General features: G+C 40.2%; 1 protein-coding gene across 4 annotated transcripts; it reads right to left on the minus strand.

Moving 5' to 3' along the window:
• Positions 1-700: 700 nt before the first annotated feature.
• dennd3a (DENN/MADD domain containing 3a) lies at positions 701-25,436 on the minus strand. Of its 4 annotated transcripts, none has more exons than XM_041053064.1 (30): positions 25,278-25,436; positions 21,750-21,848; positions 21,247-21,393; positions 20,865-21,000; positions 19,672-19,787; positions 19,434-19,564; positions 19,206-19,317; positions 18,978-19,097; positions 18,312-18,410; positions 18,037-18,156; positions 17,312-17,427; positions 16,649-16,804; positions 16,411-16,507; positions 16,214-16,317; positions 15,537-15,730; positions 15,292-15,451; positions 14,637-14,793; positions 14,083-14,305; positions 12,390-12,469; positions 11,673-11,852; positions 11,296-11,466; positions 10,428-10,557; positions 10,120-10,227; positions 7,991-8,088; positions 5,642-5,796; positions 5,378-5,444; positions 5,023-5,095; positions 4,820-4,938; positions 4,549-4,686; positions 701-4,403 (listed from the first exon to the last, which is right to left on the minus strand). In XM_041053064.1, the coding sequence occupies exons 2-30, from the start codon at positions 21,843-21,845 to the stop codon at positions 4,209-4,211; spliced, it is 3,798 nt and encodes a 1,265-aa protein (XP_040908998.1). In that variant the 5' UTR covers positions 21,846-21,848; positions 25,278-25,436; the 3' UTR covers positions 701-4,208. The 4 variants fall into 4 exon arrangements, with proteins under 4 accessions (XP_040908998.1, XP_040908996.1, XP_040908997.1 ...); XM_041053062.1 differs by having other exon boundaries at positions 21,247-21,396; XM_041053063.1 differs by having other exon boundaries at positions 21,750-21,851.
• Between the last annotated feature and the right edge of the window lie 704 nt (positions 25,437-26,140).

Consider the following 26,140-nt stretch of genomic DNA (forward strand, 5'->3'; position numbering starts at 1 on the left):
CTTTTGCACTGTGATGCAATTATGTGAATGCATATTCTCTGTAACCACCAACCAAGTGACTCCAAAAGGCATGACTTCTAATGCTGTTATTAGGAAAGTCACTTGCTGGTCCCTTCATTTTTTTCAGTAAAATGTTTAAAACTGTAGTTTCAGCTTGCCATTAATTTCAGACAATTCTGTTAATGTAGACGATGACAGCAAAAGATGTGATTGTGTACATGCCTATGTTGTATGTTGCATGACTGGTTTAGCTGGTGTTCTGAAGAAACTCGAGTCCAGTCCTGGCCTGTGCAATAAATCAGATTCAGTGCTGAAACAAACCTGTACTTAAAGCTCTGACATATGTCTGTAGGGTGCATAACTCTAAAGGTCCTGTTCCCTGCCTCTGGGAGTAAAACCACACCTGACTTGATATCTCTGAGTGAGTTTCTCTACAGGCCAGGTCTTGGAGAAGATATAGCAGCTATGGTTTGCTCATGCAATGACACGTGACCCTCAAATTTATCAAGAAAAACAGCACACATCACACAGCTCACAAATATGGCAAAGCCGCTTTTAAAGATTTAACATCTGAGGGGGTGACAGCTTCTCTCCTGCCTCTCCCTCTTCATGAACATCCAGGCCGATTACACGGTTTGGCTTTTGAGGCCTCATCTGAGGAGAAACTGATACCAAAACACAGACGGAAAAAGAGTCAGAAGAAATAGGTGAAGTGAGGAGTGACAGAGAAAGGAGTGTTTCCTGACCCATTAAAAATGACTCCTTTTGTATGTTCAACGTTAGTCAAATGCAAACACAGCTTGTTCCATGGTGCTAGGTGAAAGATGGTGACATTTCTGGGGGCCCACAGGCAGATCTTTAAAAAGCAGGGGTGACAGAGCAGTGCAGTCATCTAGGAAGGTGTGGAATCACTCACAATAACCTGGACACAGCTGTTTTTCTGAACTTAACCTTTTCTGAATGTTCATGTTGAAGCTGCAAACCTGTTGAAGAAATGGCATTTAAAAGGTAAGTCTGGTGATATTCTTCATTTTCCCAGTGGTCTAGTTTGAGTCTGAGATCCTGAGTCTGTTCTTCAGTTGTTTTTAGACACTCAAACACTGCACAGCCTTTAATAGTATTACAAAACATGATTTTACAAATCTGGAATGTTAATCAAGGGGGCAATTATTTTATGTTTTGTCGCATCAATCAAGAGGCAAACAGCAGAAATACGGCATTCACATTACACAGTGATCCACCAGTAATTCATGCTCTTGGTCAACCGTAATCCTGCATACACCATCCTACTGCTATAAATACTCACTGATGTGTTTTACTCAGTTTGTGTTTACAAACTGAGTACTGTGCCCTGCTGTTTTTTGAATCCACAAGGTGTTTTTAAAAAAAATTTAAACTATATATTTGTGAGCTGTTTACAAAGATTTATGTCTTTACGGTGTCACAGGGCAGGTAGGGAAGTCAAAAAGTATCAAGAAGAAGCAAATTGTTGGTGTTGATTGCTTCATGGGATTTGTTGACAGTTACATAAATGGGGAAAAAAGGCAGGCTTATCCTTTAATGACACAGATGTTATCTATCAATATGTAACTTATGTCATGTCGAAAGCTGCTCCCTCCTCTGAAAACCAAAAGTCACACAGTCATCTTTTGCCTTTTATTCTTTTTTCAGCCACCACAAAGAGTCAGAAATAGAACTAAAACATAAAAGCCTGCACTAGTTGCTAAAGTGCTAAGTTCAGAGGAACCTCTATGAGTTTTCCTTATTGCAGAGTAATGTGCCTTCTTTAACTAGAGCTACTGTGCTGACACTGCTGTGTTTTTCCAAGCCTGGGTTTAAGTTGCAGCACAAACAGCAATTGTGTTTTTTCCCTTAAATCTAGCACTGGCTTCCTGTAAGTAAAAGTTTGTGGATTAAACTGGAGGAGGAGGAAACTGATTAAGAGCGGTGGGGGAGACAAAAAACAACTTATCTTCCACTGCAGCCAAGGCAGGAGCGGACCTGCACAGTGTGAGATTAACAGCTGCTTATGGCTTTATGTAAAAAAACAAAACAACCAATGTCCAGCACACAGACCCATTCACACGTTTGAACGAATAAAACTGCACACAAGTTCACATCCATACACACAATATTTGAAGCACAATTTGTGTTTGGTGTAAAAGCACCTTGACTAGCTTCCCAGGGAGGTCAGAGGTCATTCACAGAGCAGCACCCCAGCAGGGATTGACTATTTTCTGAGATTATAATTAGCAGATTATTTGATAATGAAAATAATCATTAGTTGCAGTATTGATATTATGGATTGTGATTAGTGAAACTTCATCAGCTCTTGTGTCCAGCTTGCTCCCACTTTAACTTGTCTTGACATCAAACAGTGCCCTCTTTTGGTGAACTCAAAGAAGTGCAGTACAATGGAACAATGGGCACAGCAAAAAAAACCAAAAAAAAAAAAAAAACACTAGCATAAAAAGTAAACTTGAAACTTGCCTTGGTTGAAAATAAAGACAAACTCAAGACTTCCTTTAAAAAGTGTATTGAATTTGTTCACTGTAGGTTAAAAAAAATGTAGTTAACGATCTAAGAGATAATATATTTTGCAGTTTCATTTGAAATCTTACAAAAAGTGAAAAAAAGTTATATAAATACACTGGCTGAGCTGTTGCATTGACACCAGTTTAGTTTACAAAAGAAATATCATAGTCATGTTCACCAGTTATATACACTGTATAAATACATTGATAAAAGATGTGTTTAACCTTTGATTGACCCTTAGGTGACATTGTCTCCTAAATGTGGCCTAAATGTAGTTTTGTTGTTCAGATTCCACTGATAATACTTTGTTAAAAATGGGAAAAAAATAGAAAGTTGGCTTTTTGGAGACTAAATGTTGTCAAAGACTGGAAAAATAAAGGTTAAAGAAATTTAAAGTTCTCCATGTTGACGAGACAATAACATCAGTCTGTCCTGTTTCACCTCATTAATCCAAATAACACTATTGTAAACGTAGCCTTATAAAATTTACAGAACACAAATGCCTAAAGTTAATAAATAGCCTTTTAACATATGAGGGGCATTTTATGGCTCTGGGTTTTGCCTCAAAATTATAAATAACTAAATGTTTACTATGTATAAGGCTTTTTATAGCGATGAACATGAATTTGCTTGTGGGCTGATTTTCTTTACTAGGACCTTCATATCATCTGTCAGTTTGTGTTAAAAAACAAAAACCCTCCTTATTAAAACCAGCTGGTAGGTAACACAGATAAAACTGCACTTGTAGGGAAATAAATACAGAAGAATATAGAAATTTGGTCTAACAATGAGGTAAGAATCTGGCTTTTAAGCACTGTGGGGTAAGTCCTTATTTTGTGTTTTTAAAAGCTGAAAAGTTCCAGTTGTTGAAGGACTCTGTTGACTCGCTCTGAAACACACCTCACTGTACATCACATGTCAGTGGTATGTCACGAGTTTGAGTCCAGCTCCCAAAATTGTATCCTCTTTCACCATATGTCCCATCAGTCTCTGCTGTACGCTGCACATCAAAGCTTAACTTTCCATCAGTATGAACTTTCAGCAGGGCTTTCCCACAGCGATGCTGAACTCTCCAGTAACAGGAGTTTTGTTTTCAGGGTAGTTTGAGCCGTAGAGATTTGCCTTAAATGCACAGTCAGAGGCAAGGCTCAGTCACATGATGTTCCCACATAACACTAGTGCGATTAAACTTAAAATAAACAGGGTACAGCATTACATAAAGCATGGTATGACTATACTATAAATACTAAAAATGTATAGCCCTTCAGTAAAGTGAAGCACTTTGGAATTTAAAAAAATATCCAGCAGGACATACACCCAGGTTATTTTTTTCAGTCTTCCTCTTTGTCCTTCATATTCCCAAAAAATAAAGTGTGAGTACTGTCAATATTTTGAACTGCAAATCACCACAAGTGGGAGACGCTGCTCAGTTGGTGAGACTTTATGTAAACGTGTTGCTTCACATGACTGACATGTGATTCCTTCATATCTCTGTGACGCCGCAGCAGGTTGAGGTCGTGAATTTGATTCCCCTCCCTTCACTCTGCGTTCCAAACACAGATCTTCACTCTTTTTCCTGGAGATTTTAATCCGGGGGTCCTTTAACAAGTCACAGGACATCCTGAACTAGTTTCAACAGAGTTACTTTGTCCATTTCCAGTCAGTAAACACCTCTACTCCACCTTCCAAATGGCGATCTTTCCGTCGTGTTTGCCAGCGCCGCTGAGGACATATCGATCCTCAGCAGAGCAGAGGGCCGTCACCTTGTCGTTGTGGCCCTGAAGCTCCTTCAGGACCTGGTGGCGCTCTGTGTCCAGGATGTAAATCTTCCCTTTGGTAGAACTACGGCCCACACCGCCAACCCACACCTGGAGAGAAAAAAGGAGGATTCAAAAAGGCACAGATAGTGTGGTTTTATTCCTTTTCACTGTGAATATTATACTGCATTTGTTTATATGATTGCATATTTAATCATGTGTATTATGCATTTGTGCTTGAGCACTGTATATTAACCTGATTTTTGACTTTAATCATGCAGTAACATCCGGTGCAGTCCGGTAGCACCACGCGTTGGAACGGTTCAGCAGGGTCCTTAATATACCAAATACACACCTCTCCTGAGTCTACACACACACTCCACAGCTCCTCCCTCTGACACACACAACCAAAAACATACCCAAGAAAAGAAAATGGTCACACTCGCATATAAGACACAGGCTTAAATAAAAGAAAAATAAAAGAGCACACCAATAGAGAAACAGAGTGTGTAGTGTGTGTGTGGTACCTCAGGTAACAGCAGTATAGAGCTGAATGTAGATGTGGATGCTCTCTGTTGCTCTGGTAGGTTCAGACGCTGTTTCAATGAACCATTCCTCCACACCTCCATTATACTGTCCCTGGAGCCTGGAAAGAGAGAGATTATTTGATTATTCTACTCTGAACTCTCATCGTCCCAGTTTAATACTTCTGTAAATATGTGAAACTTACAGCACCACAGCATGCTGTTCGAGCTGTAGACAGACTGCAGACGATCACAGGAGAGGCGAAAGTGCCTCTTCACCTGAGTGGTTTAAAACAGAAATGACACTTTATGAGAAATAAATCTGCAAATTTTGATGTGACTGTGAGAAGAAAGGGACAAACAGGAGTCAGTAAGGAGCAGCTCTGACCGGTGTGTTCATCTGGCAAAGTCGAATTTAAAAGTTTGCGTAACTAGATCACTTCTAAAGCTGTTAACTATTAATTAATAGATTATTTTATAGCATTTCAACCTTTTATAATAGAACATAGAATGCTGCTTTGTATCATTCCCAGTCTAACAAATGTCTGGTTTAAAACTGACCTGTAGTGTTGACACGTCCCACACCATCACGCTTCCCTCTGCGCTGCAAGAGTACGCCACCCTCTGGCTGAAGAACAAAGTACACTAGTGAGATTTATTTCATGTACATTTGAACACCAGAACATCAAGAACTGATTCACACATACATCTGTTGCAGAGACCGAAGATACCTCTCAGCTCAGCTCAGTCAAATCCAATTTAATTTAATGGCATGAAAGTTCAGAAACAAAATTACTTAAGTGTTGCGTTACAGTGCAGCAATACCTGTATTTGTCCGTGTCAAGCGCCAGTCCGGTGACCTCCGCCCTGTGTTCAGTCAGCTGTCTGTTACACACCATGGCCACCATGCTGATGATGTAGATAACTGAGTCCTCAGAGCCCATCCAGACCTGGTCCTTGTCAACTCCCAGCATACAGTTCTGGAACCAGAGAAACAGAAAGACACCGTACTGATCAGGACTCATTCCCAGAGAATCTGCCGATGTGAGAAAATAAGAGGTTTCAACACCAAGTACAGAAATATTAAAGGGCAGTTTTTGGACGAATAACACATTATTTTAAAATGGAGACCACAAAGAGGACAGGAGACAACATAAGGGGTTTTCATGTGGCATTTTCAGCTGCATAAAATTTGCATTTAAAATTTAAAAAGTACAACTGAAACGTTTGCTCGAATCAATAATTAGTCCATCAAAATCTTTTTTTTTTTGCAACTATTCTGATAATCAGTTAATTGCTTGAGTTATTTTTCAGGCAAACATTGGTTGGTTCTAGCTTCTAAACTTAGGAGAGTTTCTGCTTTTCTTTGTTTTTTATGATAATGTGTTTGTTACTTTTGGGTGACCCAAGATTTTCGAGTGGGAGGAAATTTATTGCGCAATATCTAATTTCTCCACTAGGTGGTAACATTTATCCAATAAGCTGCAGGGACAAAACACACTCCTCTCAACACCATTACATCTCATATCAAAGTCTGCACTGACATTCAACTTTGTACAACAACACAAAACTATGTAAAAATGCAGATGGCAGATGTTGCTCATCCATAATTTAAAAAGAAAATCAAACAGAAAAGAAAAAAGAAATTTTTTATTAGCTTGTTTCAAAAATGTCATTGTTATTTTCTAATCAGTAGGCACTTTAATCAGCCCTCATACTTAAAGTAACTACTGTAGAAGTAAGAGCATGGTCCAGATGTTTGATATGTGACGTGGTAGCGAAGTGTGTGCAAATATTAGAGTTTAGAGAAAGCACACACTCGATCTCCCTCACACACAGATAGGTTAACGTATTTCATGTGACTGTGACCTGCATGCTCGGAGTTCAGGTCAGCGATTAGCACAGTCATAAGAAATGCCTAAAAACTTTACACTCATCCCTAATCTCATTTAACCAGACCCTTCTCCTCAAGAAGCTTTAAGGCACTCCTGCAAACCTTCACCTTGTTTATGTTTTCTTAGGAGAGTTTGCACAGAAAATGTTGTGCTCAAAAGAGAATGAAAGGTATTCAAAACACACCGTCTACTCCCAAAAACATGTGATTACAAGTCTAGATAAAACTGAGACTGTTTGAAGTGAAGCAACAGGAGCAAAAAATGAACCTGAGGAAAACTGTTTTATGTGGATCTAATGTCAGTGGTATGCGTGTGCTGTTTAACTGCTGATTCTGTCCAGTGATGTGAAGCGGTCTACGGCTGGCCGAGTGTTTTTATTTAACGATGGCGAGCTAACATGAATACACTGTGTTCCCTACAACAGTGTGAGTTAGAACAGCTTTAACTAGCATTACTTCTTCTGCCACCTTACTGTGAAGAATATAAGCGTGTTTCATTTAAACAACTGAGTCAAAGTTCTCCAATGCATCAGTGTTTGTACAGTAACTTTGTTTATATCAAATACAGTCGAAACATTGGGAACAAAAGTGATACAAATTTAAATAACTGAGGAGAAACTAATTTTACCTTAACCAATTCAACTCTTGCTGCAGGAAGTGTGGATCAGCACTGGTGAATCATGCCCACATAATTTGGTATTGAAATGCTGGCTTCTGGTAATCCCTCTGGTTTGGACCTCATAGAAACTGTCTATACTCTATGCAAATGAGATGACTTACACTCTACAGTAAAACACGACCTCTTTAATAAACACACAGTGAGTTGAGGTTGGTGTAGTAATTGTTCCACTGGTAATACAAAAATAATGATTATAGCAGCTTTAATGCTCTTTCTCAAATTCTTCTTAATTTCTCTTTTTTGTTTTCAATACTGTGATGCATCTGTTTGTTTCCCTGTGTACTTGTCTTACACTCCTGCTGGTTTTGTCTTGTTTTCTTTTAATAAAAGAGAGAAGTTAAAAAAAACAGTCAGGAAATAGTTAATGAAAAAGTAAAGAAGACAAAAAAAATCTTAAGTATTTAGCGCCAACTTTTAGTACTTGACAATTTTCGATACTTTGTGCTATGGACACATTTTATAAATTTCAATAACCAGCCCAACCTGCAAACAACTCCATGGCTGCCATCTTCTTTGTCTTTTTGTGTCTCTTGCATCTCTGTGTTTTTGCACTGTATTTGTGTGTGTGCAGCTGTATGCCTGGATGTGTGTGTTTTCTTACCAGTCTTGCATTCCCAACATGACAGGTGTGTGTGAGGGACCAGCTGGATGCATCAAACACCATCACCTTCCCTCCGCTTACGGACACCCACAACTGACCTGAAACAAACACACACGCACGCATGCACACAAACACCACACATACACCCTGTATTTATCAGTTACTTCTCAACACCTTATCGCAAACTTGTGACCTCCAGGTGCCAGTGTTTACTCTCCTAGGAAGCAAAGAAGAATATCAGCGCTAACAGAAACTTTGCTAATGAATTACTATTAAATCAGTTTCTATACAATCTACAAAGACCTGAGAATCTGAGAATATCACTGTCTACATGATAGCAGTAAGAACAACTTCATGACTTGTGCTTTTGAAATATCAGGAACTACTCAGGGGTGTTCCAAGGGCGACGATCCAGCAGTTTGAATGGAAACACTTCATGTTCAAAACTACTTTTCCACAGCCTGACCCCACCCAGGCTTCACCTAACGGTCAGATTTCCTCTAACGTATTCATTGCTATTTAAAAGCACCACTGGCGGAAACAAAGAATGATGCATCCTGTATTTCATGCAAGGAGAAACAGAGAGCGTCGGTGGGACGAAAGAGAAAAGAGAGACCTCGAGGGAACGCTTGAAGTAGAAAGTGAGAGAAATAGAGAGGGAGAAGGGAAGGGGGGGGGGGGGGGGGGGGGGGGGGGGGTGTGAGATGGCCATGTGCCAGGAATTCAATTCAGTGACCTATATTCAAACTAGGGAGAGAGAGAGAGAGAGAGAGAGAGAGAGAGAGAGAGAGAGAGAGAGAGAGAGAGAGAGAGAGAGCAAGATGGGGGGAGGATCTGAATAGTCAGATTTGTTCTTTTCACCAACAGAAATGCCAAAGAGTTGACTGCTATAGAACTGAGCACTGTCTGTATACGTGCGGATCACCAAGTAAGAGTGTGCATGAGTGTGTTAGCACTGGGGGTCAGTCTGCAGCCAGCCGGGCATCTAAGTGGCCCCAGATGGTCTGTCCACCAAAGGACATGACTTTGTAGTTCTTTTTAAGCTGTTTCTTATCAGTCTTCCTGCCACATAATGCACCAGTCTGCCTGTCCCCCCATAATAAAAATCAAAGTACTGGATACAAAGGCGGAAAAACAGAAGCAACAAGGATTCTAATGATGGTGAAGGAGCTGTCAATAGGCTGACTCAAATCTTCCATAGGTGTCCAATCCGGTAACTGTGAAAGCCAAAGCGTATGATTCACATCATTTACATACAGTACTCGTCAAACCCTTCAGTGGCCCCTCATGACGTGAATGGAGGGTTTTTCTCTAGTTCAGGCATTTTTCTCTTCTCATTTATTTGGTATTTATTAGTAGAGCTGTATGGTTTACAGTTTATATCTAACAACAAACTCACACACTTAGTGCTCTTTGACTCTCAGGGTAACATTTTTCATTTGCTTTCTCCCATATGACTTTTAACATTTTACTGCTGATCAAACTATTAAAAAAAATTAACTTGAGCACAGTTTGACAAAGACGCTCTGCTTTTATAGGCTCTGCATTAACACAATTAAGAATTGTAGAGACAACAGCAGCTAGGTTTGCCACTCCAAAAGAGGACTCCATAAAAGTGGCTTCACAGTCTTTAAGGATTTAATTTTATGAAACCATTAAATTAATTAACCTAAATTAAATGAACAAAGGAGAGGCCAAAATAAATATTTCTGACTCATCTTACAGTAACCTTGAGGAAAGGTTCCCCTCATGGTATATTTCTAAATTTCTAGCAGACTTCCTTTTGTAGTTTTCCTATAAACAAAAAGTGTTGAAAGAAACTTTATGTGTAGCTTTATGACAGTCTGTTGTTTATGTTAGACTGGAACAGAATGAGTTAGTGAGGGAGAGGCGATGGCAAAGCAAAGGTCATTTGTGCGTATTAGTCAGTCGGTGTGTATATATCAGTGACCGTGTGTTGGTGTCACAGTTTAAACTGCAAGCTGCTTCAAACAGCCAATCAGATTCAGACAGACTCTCACACTGAGCAACCAGAAAGAAAGGAGAACCTGACACTTGTCATCACAGGGAGATATTGCCTAGTTACAGGATATACTCAGGAGAAAATGTGTGTGTTTGTGTGTTCGTACCTGGTGTGTATAAAAGTACATCCACAGGCTGAGGTGCAGCAAGCTCCAGCGAAGGGTTAATTTTGTGCTTTAGCGTCTCTGCAGTTGTCTTGGGAACCATCATCGGGACTGCAGACACACGAAAGATAAGTCACGGCACTTTATCAGGTGCTGAATACACAAACGTGTGCTAAGAGCTCCAAACAGCAATAAAAATCTCTACACAACCTTTGATGAGTCATTGCGGGGCACACAAAGTTTCCAAATGATCTCAAACCAGCATTTCAGTGGGGGAATAGCATCAAATAGTGTGTGAGTAGCTCCTCTACCTTCCATCTTGATGCGGTCAAAGTGAGCCAGCTTAGAAGCAGCGTAAATGGCTTTGCTGCTTTGAAGGCTGCCCACTACTGCATCCATTAACAAGGCATTGGTCAGAGCCTGCTGCATGTACTGGGGGTCCTGGAGAGAAATGTCCATTTACAGTTACAATAAATTTGACGTTTAAAAAAAGTATACAAAAGTGCATTTCGGAAGATTAATACTGACACAGACTTTATTTTAAAACTAACAAGGCCTTAGGTGATTTATTTTAAAGAGGTACAATTAGCGCTGCCAAACTTAGCTTCAGAAAATACTGATGTTTATCTACCAAGTTGAATATAAATGTACATTCATAATATACTGGCTGTCTATACAGATTGCAAGTAAGGGAAACTGAGACACTACAGACAGTGTAATTTTTTTGTGTGTGTAAATGATAGAAACGAGACTAACAGTGAGAGAGAAAAGGGGCAGAAGTGAGAGACATTATTACAGAGATTATTACAGCTACATCATCTGGTTTCACAAAGGAAACCCCGTCTTTGTTTCAAGAGTCTTTATTTATGGTTTATTTATGCCTCATGGAATTTACTACACCCACAAAGGTTTACACACACACACACACACACACACACACACACACACACACACACACACACACACACACACACACACGCTCACATAGACTTACACAGTAACTGATACCTAGATAAAGGCATAGTTTGAGTAATAAATGCAAACTATAATGAACCAAAATATTTCCTTTCTGAAGCATTTATTCCTCTTGAAAAAAGGGTTCTCAGTTTTTCCACACACGTTTACACCCTCATCGGGGAAATACACACACTCACACACACCCTTCAGTTGCAGCTTTACCTTGTGTTGGTCTGCCAGGTTGCGTCCGGCCCACATCTCTTTGACCATCAGGTTCCAGAGTTCAGTCTCTGTTTTCAGATTGGCCTCAAACGCCTCCTTCCTGCCCCGAACGCGCAGCTTCAAGCTGGGGATTCGCAGGAGCAAGAAGGGAGCCGAGGACACCTTCACCTCCTAGAGGAAAAGAGATAAAGAGAAACTCTAGATCATTATTACAGGATCAATACACTTAAGACTCATCCTGGTTCTGATAAAAGCACTTTTCTTTCACTTACTTTAATCGTATTTGTAAATACCCAGAAGCCTACTCAAAAAGATAATCATCCCACTGAAAGGCCACTCTGCTGGCCACTCCATCTTCACAGTTCCCTCTGCCTCACCTCTAAATCTCGATACTGCGCCACCTCCACGTATCCTGGTCGTCCATCGGTCAGCAGGAAGAGCCGTCGTTGAGTCATGGCGATCTTCCCAACGCCACGGCTCGTCTTCACCGAGGAGGACAGCTTAAAGACGCACTCGCTGGGTTCAATGTGCTCCAACACAGACGCAGGCAAGCACACCTGAAAATCCCATAAATACAAGTCAGCGGTGTAAAAGCTTTACTTTCCACTGATTCCTCCTCTGCCATGGTTTGGAACCATGTGACATATTGATCAGTGCAAGAGCAGCTTTTTATTTAGGGTTATTATTGGCCTTGATGAATGTGAAAATAATAACTTTACAAAGCCAGGTTTGGAATTTTCTGCTCAGTCCACAATGCACCGAAGTCCTACGGCAGCTCCCACAGGTGGTGGGCCTATGGGAGGTGGTGCTGCCCAGAGTGGGGCTCAAACGCAAGAGCTAACTGGGCGGGCATTTAACAACATTTATTATTACATTTGTATTGATTAAAAAAAATTTTTTTCAGTTTAATTCCGTCAGTACTGGCTTTTCAATTATGACAGCTGAAAATATGGAGATATTCCATCTATGTGTGAAACACTTCTATTACATTATGAAAACATGACTTGCAATTTTTATGACTAGTACTTGTTAGATAGTATATAGTAGATTGGTGCCATTACACTCTATGTTAGAAGCAAAACATATATACAGACCTCCTGTGCCTCTGCCTCAGTCTCCTTCCAGATGGTGTAAAACACTCTGAACAGCTCTGGACCAACCTGCTTCTGATGACCTGCATCAAACACACACAAACCTTCAAAATTAGTATAATTCGTGGGTATCCTGTATTCCACTGTGCCAGCAGAGCCAGTAGATTTATAAAACAGAGATTTAAAAGTTTATTTCGATCTTCATTTAACCAGACATAGCTGTCTGAGCAGCCTTTATATAAATGCACTGCTTCACTCTCTCTTTCTCACACAAATAAACATCTGGTAGTTGAGTGGGCCAATTTTTTCTCATTCCAAGAAATCCAATCTACCAACATGCCTGCAGAGTGAGTGGTTGGGGGTTGACATCCGTACTGTATTTCAACAATGACTACATACAGTGCACTCATCTACACCCAACTAACATCCCATACACACACTGAGCAGCAGTAAAGTCATAAAAAAAACATATACAGTATTTTTACTTTGTGGAAAACAGTATATAAACTGAGTTTCTCAATATATACTATTCTCATAGACCAGAAGTAGATATACATAGAAATTCCAGGAAATATGGACATTTTTTAATTGACCAGTCCATCCTATTTTGAAGGACCCATCGTCACTGCAAACAACCTGTCTGAACAGGAAACAATAATGATGACAAACTACAGAATCAAAGGGCACTCAAAATGCTGTTTCATTATGGCTTTAAGTAAACAGAAGTTAAATGACTTCAGCAAACACTCTGTTAACCCCTGACTTAGTCTTTACCTCTCCAAACAAATACTGAATAATATTCCACAAGTCAGCTTCTCTCTGTCTCTTTCTCCAGTGTTGGTCAAAAGAGTAAAGGAACCTTGCTCATTATATCCAACAGGATGTAAAAGGCTTTTTCCAATATCAAACTGTGGAGCCTAAGATAAGCAGTCACTCAGTTTTATCCTGCTTTCCAGCACTAGCATTTTGGCTAAATTCTCAGCAGAAGCAGAGTATCTCTGCTTCCCTTTTCCTGACTTCCTTCCTCTCCTAAGTTCTTATCTTACATTTTCAAAAAAATATCCCTCATTACTCATTCCAGCTTTGACAGTTCTAATATTTTCTGTCTTTCCCTTGCTAAAATTATTAATCTGTGTTCACAGGAATTTCATCACTGCAGCTCTCACGGTAGATGACACTACTTGCAACTGACTGCTCGTGATGTTTATAACCTCTGAACGGAGGCTCATTTGACAGGGATGTTTAACACTGCTCAGAGTGAGATCATGTTTAAAATGCAAATCAAAATAATTCAAACAGTGAAAGCACAGGCACCTGACATGGAATGTCCAAAAGGGTAATGTATGTAGGTATTTTCATCAAGATATGTAACTTCCACTAGTCACCAGCTAAGTGTTAGTAAATCACCACTGGAGCCCTGGTTACACCTACAGCACCAAACAGGCCTGCATGACAAAGTCTCTTTCTTCAAGGAGCAGTCAGGTAATGATTAACCCGGGGAATAAATGTTTGCCTGGAAAAAGGAAGAAGGAGGGGTATAGCTGAATAGCTCTGCGCACGAGTGTGTGTGTGTATGCTGAGACCGTGAATGTTTGCGAGAAAAGCTCTTCAAGTGAACTTGCGTTCCATAATTTCATGGACTGTAGAATAGGTACAGTACATAAAATGACAAAGTGCGGGATACTACAGTACTTACCAACAGTTAGAGCATCAAAGAGTCTGTGTATGGTTCCTTGGTCTTTTACAATCCCAGACTCCTGAACACATTTCACAAACTCCTCCAGCTGCATGTATTTTTTCGGCAGTTGGAAGCGCTTCACTGCACCTTCCTCGTGCCCGTTGCCGTGGCTCGCACGTTCCCGCTCCTGGTCCCTTTTAACCCGACAGATGAGCCGTTTGAGCTCTGGACGTCTGTCAGCCTGTGGAGAGATTTTAACAATTATTATTACTATTATTAAAAAAGCTGTAACCAGTGATTATTTTCATAACAGAATCAATCTGAGATTAATAATTTATTTTCAGTTTACTCTACAAAACGTTATCTATAGACTGCTTGTTTTGTCTAATGAACACTTCCTTAAGACATTGCATTTAAAGTGATAGAAAACAGAACAAAACTCAGAAAATTGTCAAATTTGAGATACTGGATCCAGGGTATGCTATTTTTGTTTTATAAATAACTTGAATTCTAATAAATTATCACAACTGCTGTGCCACACAGTGTCCACATTTACGATGGCCTGGACTGACCTGTAAACGTTCACCTTCTGGCAGTGAGTCAACCAATGACTTAACCATCTGAGAGGGGAAGATATCTGAGTCTGTCTTATAGAGTGTCTGGAAGTCCTCCAATGCATCCAGACGCCTGTTGGACACAGTGTTTACCAAACCACGCAGGTAGTGGTACCTGGGAAAAAAAGAGACAGATGGATCTTTTCTTTAGGTGTCTGACAAGGTAAAAGGTTCTATTTTTGTGTGGAAGTCAGTTGGTTTACTTTATTTATTTTGAATTACATTTTTTGCTTAGCCCTACTGTCAAACTAACTTACAAAATAATTCACACATAGAAAAACGGATAAAATCATGTTAGTAAGAACGTTTTTAAACAACTCATGAGCAATAAACAGTTTTTATAGTTTCACAACAATGACAGAGCAGGACATGTGACAGAAAAGCTGAAAAAAAAAATACTATTTTCTACACTGTTGTCTCAGATTTGCAGTCATTTGCAGTAACAGATTTGTAACTCAAACAGAAACTAAAACAAACAAGAGCGCACAGCAACTAGCAAATCCTGCACTGGACTTTGTTTGCACCATTTTCTTTTACTTAGTTTTAACATTTATAGTGAAGATTCTGTTAGTGTTGAAAGATTTTAGCTTTCTTTTTCTTCTCTTCACAGTACCTGGCCAGCAGAGCAGACTCATCAGGTGGTGTGGTGTTAATGGCCTTCCCCAGTGAAACCACCATGTCAGAATAATAGTTCTGTACATAATGATAGGCCAAAGGAGGGGGGAACTCTGGGAGACGGAAAACCTTCATTGCTTTCTGAGGAGACTTCAACCCTGGAATGAGACAAATGAAATTATGAAATTAATTGACTCTTAAATTAACTCTCTGCCCATCCCCTTTTCCTCCACTGGTACTGACCAATATCAGGAGTCATCTTTCTGAGGGAGGCCGGCCTGCTGCAGCTGATGGCAGTCATTGTGTCATTGGCAGGTTGCTCCAGATTAGGCAGGCTGGCACCCAGCCTCTTGCTCAGTCTGGTGTAGCTGCTGTAGCCAGTCCTGGACAGTTCAGACATGGGAGGACGGCGAGGAGACTCTATCATTGTACGGTTCCTGCAGAAAGAGGATGTGAAGACAGATGTTGAGGTTAAGGCTGCTGCTGACAATGCAGGAGGGATCAGTTACAGTAGGTCTAAGGTTAAAATTGGTTAAATTAGGTTTTCTATCCTGATATGAAGGCAGTGCAATTTTAATCTATGAGGAGCACTACGTGCAGTAAACTCAGATGACAAATTTTTATTGCATTCATAGCTGTGAGGACATCGCCAAGGCAAACAGAACTAAAGGAAAGGAAATACTGATTCCATGTTAACTACTACCTTTACTAAATATTTAATCATGTTTTCCCGTCACGTGTGTCGAATCAGAATTCTCACATTCTCACGTGTAACCTGGGAATTCATTAACATTTATGTTACAACATATGTTTTAACTGTGCAACAAATGGCTATTATTTCATGTAACAAGCACCTTTATTCCCTCAGCGTTACCTGATTATCTGTGTCCCTCATTTATGACATAATACCAGCATCATACCTGTGTGCATTGTTACGTGTGTTCTGTTCCATGCGGCTGAAGGTGTCCCGTTTCCTGTTAAGCCTGTCTCGCAGGAATGAGTGGAAGATATGAGTTTCTAACACCTGGGGGACAGCAACAAAGAGAAAAATGCAGCACAGACAGTCAGGATTTGTTAGAATGCGTGTGTGTGTGTATGTGTAAAGGTGTTTGTGTACCTTCTTGTAAAAGGACTGGTCTGCTGGCTCCCTGGTTCTCAGAAACTCCTCACTGTTGAAAACTCTGTGCTCATGGTTTAGAAAGTCCTGGACACCTCTGACAGAGTGACGAACAAGGACAGAGAGACATTTAGACAGACAGACAGAATAATAGGCATTAAAACTATTTTATTCTGACTCACTGAATATCTTACAAATCTATTAACCTAGAGACCACAGGACAGTAGCCACACCCTACCTAAAAATGTTGACCACTAGTTCCAAGGCGATGTTTTGTATCTGTGTGTTCAGTCGTTTCTGCCAGCCTCTGCGTTGCCACCGCAGGGCATTGGCATCTGTGCCCACTCCGAGGTGACACAGCTCCAAGTCATAGTGAAGCTGTAGACACTCTGCCCTGGACACACACACACACAAGCATGTAAGAATTATGTAGTCTGATATGGCCTTAAATTACTTTCATTTGTGTTCAGTATTCTCCCCGTAATTTGACTGTGTAGGTATTTGAGGGGTAGATTCAATCTTAGTTCCAAATCTGTTTCAGGTTTGATCCAAGCTGAGGTCCCATGGCGGGTTCAAGTGCCAAAATGATTTCCATTAAACATAAATTCTGCAGATTGTTTTTACATGATTAAAAACGTAGACTGTTTCTGCGCGTTAGATTATTTAAGTGGGTTATTTGAACATATCACTCAACAAAAAAGAAACTGAAATTGGTTTGGTTTGGTTCTGTCATAAATCAACTCCCACACATACACTCATCCAAACATTCACAAGAACAAAAAAACAAAAAAAAAAAGAAACACAAAATGGAAAACACAAAACACAGCATGGCAATAACAATGGACATTACAGCCAGAAGCTTTTACAGCGAAGGGTGTGCACTTGTGTTTGTGTATACTACCTCGACATAAAGGTCTCAGCTGCACCCAGAGGGATAGCTGGTAGGTCAACGGTTTCAGACCATGATGACTGAATGAAGCCATCATCAATATTCACCAGGATTAGGTCTTCTGTCTCCTATACACAAAAACAAAACACACACATTCACAATTATTGTAGGTACAATGGGAACAATTCATTTCTACACTGTGTCCTGCTCTGTTACACTGACAGACAGCTACTGTTAAATATGTGAAATGAGTTTCTGTAAGACACTGAATAAAGATGAATGCAGTGGAGAATAAAGAGTTACTGTTAAATATGTCATGTCAGCTTGAATCTGAATTACACACTACCCATACAACAAATAATTGTTTGCTCTCTCTGAAATGGCCAAGACATTATAGGGCAGAGTAAAAGAAATATATTTTTGTCTTCTGATTCCACTGGTTCTATTGTTGTATGTGCAAAACAATAATCTGTTAAATACACAGCACAAAATCCAAATATTATCACTATATTTTCTCCTGAGTAGAGGAAGGAACACCAGTTTAGATTTAACTTGAAATCAACTTGAGCCAAAATCCCAAAATATCCAACATTGCTCCCCTTATCGTGAGCAAGAAAAATCTGATTTACCAGTATGATTTCAACCAAAGCAACAAAAGCCAATACAATGATCCCTGATGATGTTAAAAAAAACAAAGCCTGAAGTCTGAACATAGACAATGACGCTTATGTACTCACAGCAGCAACCTCCTCAAAGTGACTGATGTGACAGCCCATCAGGAAGGCAGTCGGAGCCATCAGGAAGTCCAACATTCCTCTCGCCAAGACAGGAACATAGGGCTGCTGCCAGGACAGAGGCTGAGAGAAATGTCATAGCAACAGAAGACAGATGAAAAGATGGATGAGGGAACACCAGAGTAAGTTTTATAATACTTCTTCAAAGTTAAAATCAATTTACTGCCCATTGTCAAAATGTCTGTATTTAAAAGACATGATGTTCCTCTCACACTGACCTGCAGGTACAACAGCAGACTCTCTGCAACCAGAGTGAGTCTAGCCCAGTCAGATGAGAAGAAGACCAGCCTCTGCTCTTGAAGAAGGCAGGACAGCACCTGGAAAGGGGAAATCCTCAGAATATTAACGATACCAGGGATTTTTTTTCTTCTTTAATAATTTCACTGTAATTTATGTTGTGTGCTGCATTACTTCCCATGACAGGCAGAAGGCAGACAGAAAGAAGGAAGACAGAAAGAAATCTATAGGCATAGCAATAGAACAGCCTATTGATTTACAGTACAGTCAGGAGTTTGGTTGCAACTAATGATGATCTATAACTGATCCATAATCGATAAATCTGTTGATTACTTCAGTAATTCAATGAATCATTTAGCCCATAAAATGTCAGAAAATAGTGAAAAATGCTCATCACAACTCCCAAGAGTCTAGGTTGACAAAATTAGTTGTTTTGTCCAGGCATTAGTCAATTTCCAGAGGATATTCAATTTCTTGGCAACTGACTTAAACTATTGATCCACTATCAAAATTACCGTCAATTAGGAGCCACCTTTTGATTCATGCCTTTCTTCACCTTTCACCTTTGTACCACTAACTGAATCACTTCATGACTTCTTCTTGCCATGAAAAATACATGCTGTACCAGGCTCTGTGTTTCGAATTACCTGGAGGAGAGTTGTGTGCGTGAAACAGAGGAAAGGTAGATGCAGGTCGATGTCGATAACTGGGCTGTCCTGGTCATCCCTGGATGGAAGAACCACCTGAAGAGGACGAAGGCTGAAGGACTAACACACAGAAACACACACACGCACATACATACACATTAGGAAAGACAAAGACAGAGTGAATAGGCTTGACAGAGGAAGAAGAAAAGCAAGAAGAACGCTTCTGACCACATGTAGCTGTCCAGGAGGTGGTAAAGGGACCAGTGACAGCTTGGCTGAAAACTCCTTGATTGTCTCCTCTAAGTCGGCTTGTCTTGCAGGCCGCAACTGGACCAGGAGACTGAGATGGTGGAGGTAGGACACAAAGTGGGAGACACAGAGCAGAGGTTACATTTGTCTCTATTACTGAACACTAATCCAAAGTCAGGCTATCCATCATTTAATAGAAAGAGTTACCATGACAAGCAGTCTCTCAGAGCATTGTAGTAGGGGAACTTGGAGATGATGCACACAGCAAAGGGTGCATAGATACGGGTCTTTGATGAATTCCACCTGTGGCCATTCTGGATAACACCTTCCTGACAGTACTGACAGAGCAATGAGACACAACTGCCTTCAGTCATTTGATTCAGCATGTTTTTCTTTAGTATCATAAAACTATCACATTTTAGTCACGGTGTGGGCACGTTTGTACCTGTACTGCTCTGTAGTACTGCACAACAACTCCATGGGTTCGGTTTCCAAACAAGTCAGTAAAGACCAGGAAGTGATAACTGTCTTCCCTCTGCTCAGTGGCTAACTGAAGACCACCTATGAAAATCAAGAAGAAGATATGCCACTGGACAGAGCAGAGATGTATGCCGCATTCATGTAATGTGGGAATTACCGTAATTAACAGTTTCTGAATTACAAATAGTGTTAAGATTCAAACGTAAATTAACAACTGGGATTTTGTGGAAGTTCTGATATATCTCACTTGGCAAATGCCAGACAAGACAAACAAAACATATGGATACCTCACATTAGCTAAAGCCCATCATTCAAAGTAATTAAATTCAAATGTAATGGATTTAGTGCTATGTTGTCAATACACAGTACCTTTAACCCTCATAAGACCAACTCGTCTGGTGATGAAAACCCTAACAAGTTGTTTACATGGGAATCTTTGCCATGTTTACCAACCATATGAGCTGAAAGTGGCATCGCTCAGTTCAGTGTAATTGTCAGTTCTTCAACCAGTGCGGTGAAGGACAGAGCCAACATGAAACTGTCTTAATGCTAAAATACTACTCTATTCTTAGAAAGAATGAGAGGAGAGGGAGTGGAGCTGACACTCTGTCCAGTCATGCTAGATGCACTAGAAATGTAATCAAGGCTGTGATGCTTAACTGATCCAGGCTTCCAGGTACAATGAGAGGCGTTGGTTGAAACAGAGGTTTTACAGAGTTTTTTTACATGGAAATGGAAAGGTTGCAAAACAGCTAGGATGTCATTATAACACAAGACATATGGTTACAGGGTAAGATGGCAAGGCAGGTCTGCATACCAGTGGGAGCTTTTACTACATAATTTATATTGTGGCTTTTTAGCAAGATAATGATCCATGATGGTAACCATAGCGCAAGATAGGAGTCCATTATAAAGTGGCATTATCTAGCTACATCAGCCAGGACATGCTAATGAAATGAGCAAAGGATACCAGGTCAAAGTAAAACCAGGTTACTAGAGATGCACTTACTACGTGGAACAATGTTGGTTTTCTCAATGTAACAGACTGGTGTATTTACAGAGCAAACAGATATGGGCTTTTTGCCTCAGCAGTATCACCATATTATTTAATGTAAAACACGTTAATGTTGATGCAATGTCTGATGAAACACACTATACCAGGGAAACAAAGCTGTGGCAAGGCAATGAGGTCCAGATCCTTTGGAACACTGATGTCCTCTGTCGCCGACGACACTTCAACACGACTGGCTGCGTCTCCATTAGATAATGGCTGTGCAGCATGATCTCGCCTCTTCTACAAAAACAAAGAAAAAAGACCCCAACAAATATGTATTTTTTTTCTGAATCAGACTATACACAGACACTTAATGTACCCAAACCTGTATCCACATGTAAAGTGATGGGATGACCAATCACAGAAGAGACAGAAAATTATTTTCCAATAACTAGAACTCTCCAAAAACTGCCCCAAATTCTCCATTCATGCAAGAGTTTATATTAAGAGTTTCAAATAAAACCCCCAAAAATTAGCATACTGTACCTTCTTGATGAAGCTCCTCCTCCTCTGGACACGGCTGAAAGCTGGACCAATTGCTTGGCTGGAGTTGGTCTCCTTGGAAACAAAGGGGGGTGCATGGACCTGCAGTACCTCTGCTTCCAGCACAGGGTGTTGTTCGTTTAATGTACTCTGCTGATGAAGCGACGACACAGTTTGGAAATATTCCACGTTTTTTTTGGTAGTGTAATTGTGACTGTACATATTTATACCCTACACAACATCTAATGTAATGTCTTAATAACGTCTATTTTTAACTGTACTATCAACTTATCAAATGTAGTGTATGAGAATATGAAGGATTGCATAAGTGGTAGAAAATGTAGTTTCGTATATTTGAGCCATATATGCAGACAATGTTGCTATTTAACTTAATGTGGAGATTAACGGCCCAGGATCTGATGGCAGTAGTCTCCAATGTTGTAAACATATAAAATCGCCAGTGTGCACATGATTTAGCTTCAGTCTTTGTATATATGAACACAGACCTGGCATATGTCTCGAAGCTTATCACCGGGTGCCCCAACCACTACACATGCCTCCAGCAGTCCAGACGGGAGCTCTGCCATCACATCCAAGCACATAGACTGCTATAAACACACACACAATATGTATTTAGATGACATATTATTCCAAGTTTGAGCAATACAACTACATATCATAACACAATAGAAATTTGTCAACAATCCTTGAAATTCATACCAAGGGAGCGTTTCCCTTTAGTGTCTCTGCCAGCACGGCTGCTTTATTGGATAAAGTTAGACATTAATGATTTTTGTACCAATGTGAACATGTTGATTCAGGCATTTCCCTCTGTGGATTAGCCAAAAGCACACATTTCTATCCAGTTATTTTATCTAGACCGTTTTCTCAGATTTGATGAATATCACGGTCAGTATTGCGACATAAAATTAAACATGCCGTGATCACTCACCCTTGCTATAGCTGTAAAATAACAGAAATGACAATAAATAGCAGAAGGGGCTGTGTTGAAGTTTAGAATATTGCTTATTTTAACCATGACTCACAACAGATTCCCAAACCAGATGCTGATCTCATCTGAGTTCAAATTACCGAATGACAAAACCAGCTTGAACAATCTTATTGTAAAATACAGAGCCCAACCAACGTATCGGTCAGCTGGTTTTATCAGCCGATATTGCCCTATCACAGATATATTGGTCTCAGCGGAGACCTATAGGTTGTCCAATATAGGCAAATATTTACACCTTTTTTTAAGCACCTAGACACAAATCTCACAGCTTTTTTGATAAATCTCAGCTGCTTTGTGTGGAAGAGTCATATCAGTACTCCCTTGCCATCGCAAGGTTGGATTTTCTCTCCGCAGGCACACCCCCCCTTTGCTCTTAAGTCAATTGACCGCAGGGCAGCTGACACAGATTTGAACGAGCTTCTAACTTTCTACAACAGATCATTTCATAAGTAAATATAGCTGAAAACTCAGCACAGCCATGGTCTTGTGTGTATAATGATTTTGTCAGACAACATCACGGTTATAAAATTAGGATTTTAGCAGAGCAGAACAGCAGATTGGAAATGGCTTGGAAGTGACTGCTGGTTAACATGTAGTCTTAATTGGCCACATTTCAGTCACTGTTTCATATTTGTTCCGTTGTCTGACAACACAAACAGAAAAACATGAGGAGAACAGCTCAATTGGGAATTCAGCTGTATTGAAATACTTTTCAAGACTTTTTTCCTCTAAAATTGGTATCAGCCCCAAAAATCCAGTATCGGTCAGGCTCTAGAAAAACATAGCACTGACGAAATAAAAACCGGCAGAATCTTGGTCCTTACTTACTGTAAGGCATTACACACAACGCACACACACCAACACAGACAAATGTCTCTTCCCGCAACTTCCTCCAGATGCGTGTCAACACATGTACACAAGCTATCACAGTCATGAGGGCACATTCAGAGAGACAGACACACAGCAGATGTTAGGGTTTGGTTACTGGTGCAGTGAACTAGTTTTATCAACTGTATCAACAGTGCCTGAAAGTGAACATGAAAAAATATGTTTAAGAAGCTGGAATAATTAAATGTTTGGCATTTTTGATAAATAAAAAAAACTTTAACAATGAATCACTTACAAAATTGATAAACTAATCAGTTAATTGATACAGATGTGGTCAAGTTAGCATTCGTACAATTGAGCTAAGCCACAGAAAGCCACAGTCTATGGATCTCCTGATAACTGCATCCCCTGCATTACACATACCCTGATTTAGATATCATCAACACTGATCACTGCTTTAAGTCCTTATTAACCTACCTTCCTACCCACCTATCTTCCTATGGGTCTATCTGGGCGAAGCAGATCCAAAAAGAAACATCTGACTTGCATTAGTTGCAGCTACAGGTTAAACCCAAGAAACAGCACTCTTTGGTCATCTTCTTTTGCTCAAGCTTTCTCTTAAACATCTTTTAATGTTCCTTCTATCTTCTCTCGGTCCCTCTCTCATCATATCTTCCTGCCTTTCCCCTTTTTTATACTTTTGACCTCCTTTTTTTTCCTTTTTTCTCTCTTTTTGCCCCTTTGTTTGTTTGGCCATTTTCTCTTCTTTCTTCACCTTCGACACGCTTGCTTGCTTTCTTTCTCTCAGTCTTCGGGCCATTCCGGCCTCTGACTAACTACCCTGCTGTGTCACGGAAACACACACACACACTTAAGTCATCTATTCCCTGAAAACCCCTAATTTTGAAAACCCTGTGTGTGTTGGGGTGTGTGCGTTTAAGCTGCTCATAAACATAAAAAGTCCCACGTTATAGCAATTTTAGAGCAAACCGACAGGACAGTCTCTTGCACACAGACAATTAGAATTTGTCCTTCATTCCACACCATTTTACAAAGATTTTTTTTTTTAAAAGAAAAACAGAAGGAAAACCGCACTGAGTGGAATAACTAAGCATCACTATACCTAATAAAAATAAAGTTGAGACTTGAGAAGGGAGAGTAGCTTTGAGGAGGCAACCCCATGCTGTGAAACGCATACATCCAGAGGCTGTGCAGGTACTTTAAAAAAAACAAGTTCGCCTGCATAGCTCGGAGAGGAAGGTGCTTTAATGTAGTCGACAACAATTTCACACAGCAGTTGCTGGCATGCATGTATGTCATAGAGCTGAAAATAAATATCAAAGAAGGCTACTTCCAGAATGGAAGTGGTGAGTAGAAGTAATACTCTTGATTGACACCAAAACCACAACACACAGCGACCATATTTTGCATGATGAAGCTCTAATAAATCAGGTGCATTTTTCATAATAAATAGCTTCTATTTATAATGAAAAGCCTCTCCTTGTTAAACCCCAGAGAAATCACAAACTATAGGGAAGGGCAGTTCATGTTTGGAGTTTTCACTGAGATGTTCTGGGACACAGGAAGAAGGTGAACTCTTAAAACGGGTGGCATATGCCCCTTTAATAGGCAACACAACATTTACTGGGTTCAATCACACATGATCTGTACCAGCTGACAAAATAAGGGAAGGCACGCAATCAGAAAATGGATGTGGCAGTGACAGTCTTTAAAATATTACTTTTGTCTTTCCTCAGTTTGTGAAACTGTGCATTTACATTAATGCTGACACAACCTCTAATCTCGGTGACTTTTATTATCGCTTCGTTATTCTGGAAGTGAAGCAGTAAAAATGAGCAACACGAGGTTAATGAGACAAGACACTTCCCTCAGATCCATGATGTGCACAGCCTAAACACACAGATTTTTCCATGAGTAAATACTGGAACAGTGAAAACTGAGTCAGCATCTTCTTGTTTGTTTGTTTGTTTTTTAAAGCAAATAAGTTGTCTATTTCTCGATTTGCCACAGTGGACGTCATTGTAATTCCAGATGTGAGCACAAACGGCTGACTGTCACCAAAGCAGATAAAGTTGAAATGTTTTTAAATGCAACTGACAACTGACATCAACGTAAACTTAATCAACAGTCGAGCAAGAATGTTGACACAGCGAAGTTAAAACTCAAGACTGACCTTAAATCCACTCGATCATTTCCACCAGCGGACGGTTAAGGCTCGCCGACATGAATGTGCTGAACTTTCTGAGCGATACAGTAAAGAGTTCAACGACAGCGCTAACTTTTACAGTATGCTGTGATTCAACGGTTACTGATACACACACACATACACACACACGGGGTTAACAGCTCCCCTCTGACAGACTCGGCGAGGCGCCACGTTCAGTTGGACTTCCTGTGTGCCAAATTTCAAAATAAAACAGATTTCTCTTGTCATTCAGGAAGCTGCGTCAAGAGTTCCAATGGCGCCATCTACAGTAGGTTAAGCGCTTATACAGTCTATGGTTAAGCGTAGCCCACTGCCCTGTGGAAAGACCTAAAAAATAAAAACATGACAAACACGATTTCCAGTTTGTGTTGACTTATTTGGAAGATGCACAAAGACGTAGCTGGCTGTAAACACTGTGAGACGTTAGCCAGAGAGAACCTGGGAGAAGAGAAAACGTTACTCTATTGGAAGAGATGCCAAATGTTTGACATGACAGACAAACAAACAAACAAACAAACAAAAGTCTAAAAAAACATTAAAGATTGAACTATCAAAACAAATGATTGCTGCAGCCCCTTTGATAATTGCATTCACAGTCAACAGACCCTTCGCTCGCGGTGCTGGGTCGGAGCGCTCCCACCTCTAAGCATTGGTTTTGCAAAATATTTTTTTAAAATTAATTAATTAATTTTTTTTAATGATACAGAAATCACTTTGTTACTGGCTGTCAATGAGGAAATCTGGTCAGAAGAACGAGCTCGGTCTTGTTGTTGACATGCTGTGGGGCATGCTGGGAGATGGAACGGCTCGCACATTTTCCCAACCCAGTC

Source organism: Toxotes jaculatrix, chromosome 13 (genome assembly GCF_017976425.1).
Source record: "Toxotes jaculatrix isolate fToxJac2 chromosome 13, fToxJac2.pri, whole genome shotgun sequence".
Lineage (NCBI taxonomy): Eukaryota > Metazoa > Chordata > Actinopteri > Toxotidae > Toxotes > Toxotes jaculatrix.

Coding starts and splice junctions, on each gene's coding strand:
- dennd3a (XM_041053062.1), bottom strand. CDS start 21,845: ATGTGCTTGGATGTGATGGCAGAGCTCCCGTCTGGACTGCTGGAGGCA. Junction 18,411..18,977: donor CGCACACAACTCTCCTCCAG/GTAATTCGAAAC, acceptor TCCCCTTTCCAG/GTGCTGTCCTGCCTTCTTCA. Junction 8,089..10,119: donor TGTACTTTTATACACACCAG/GTACGAACACAC, acceptor TGTTTGTTTCAG/GTCAGTTGTGGGTGTCCGTA.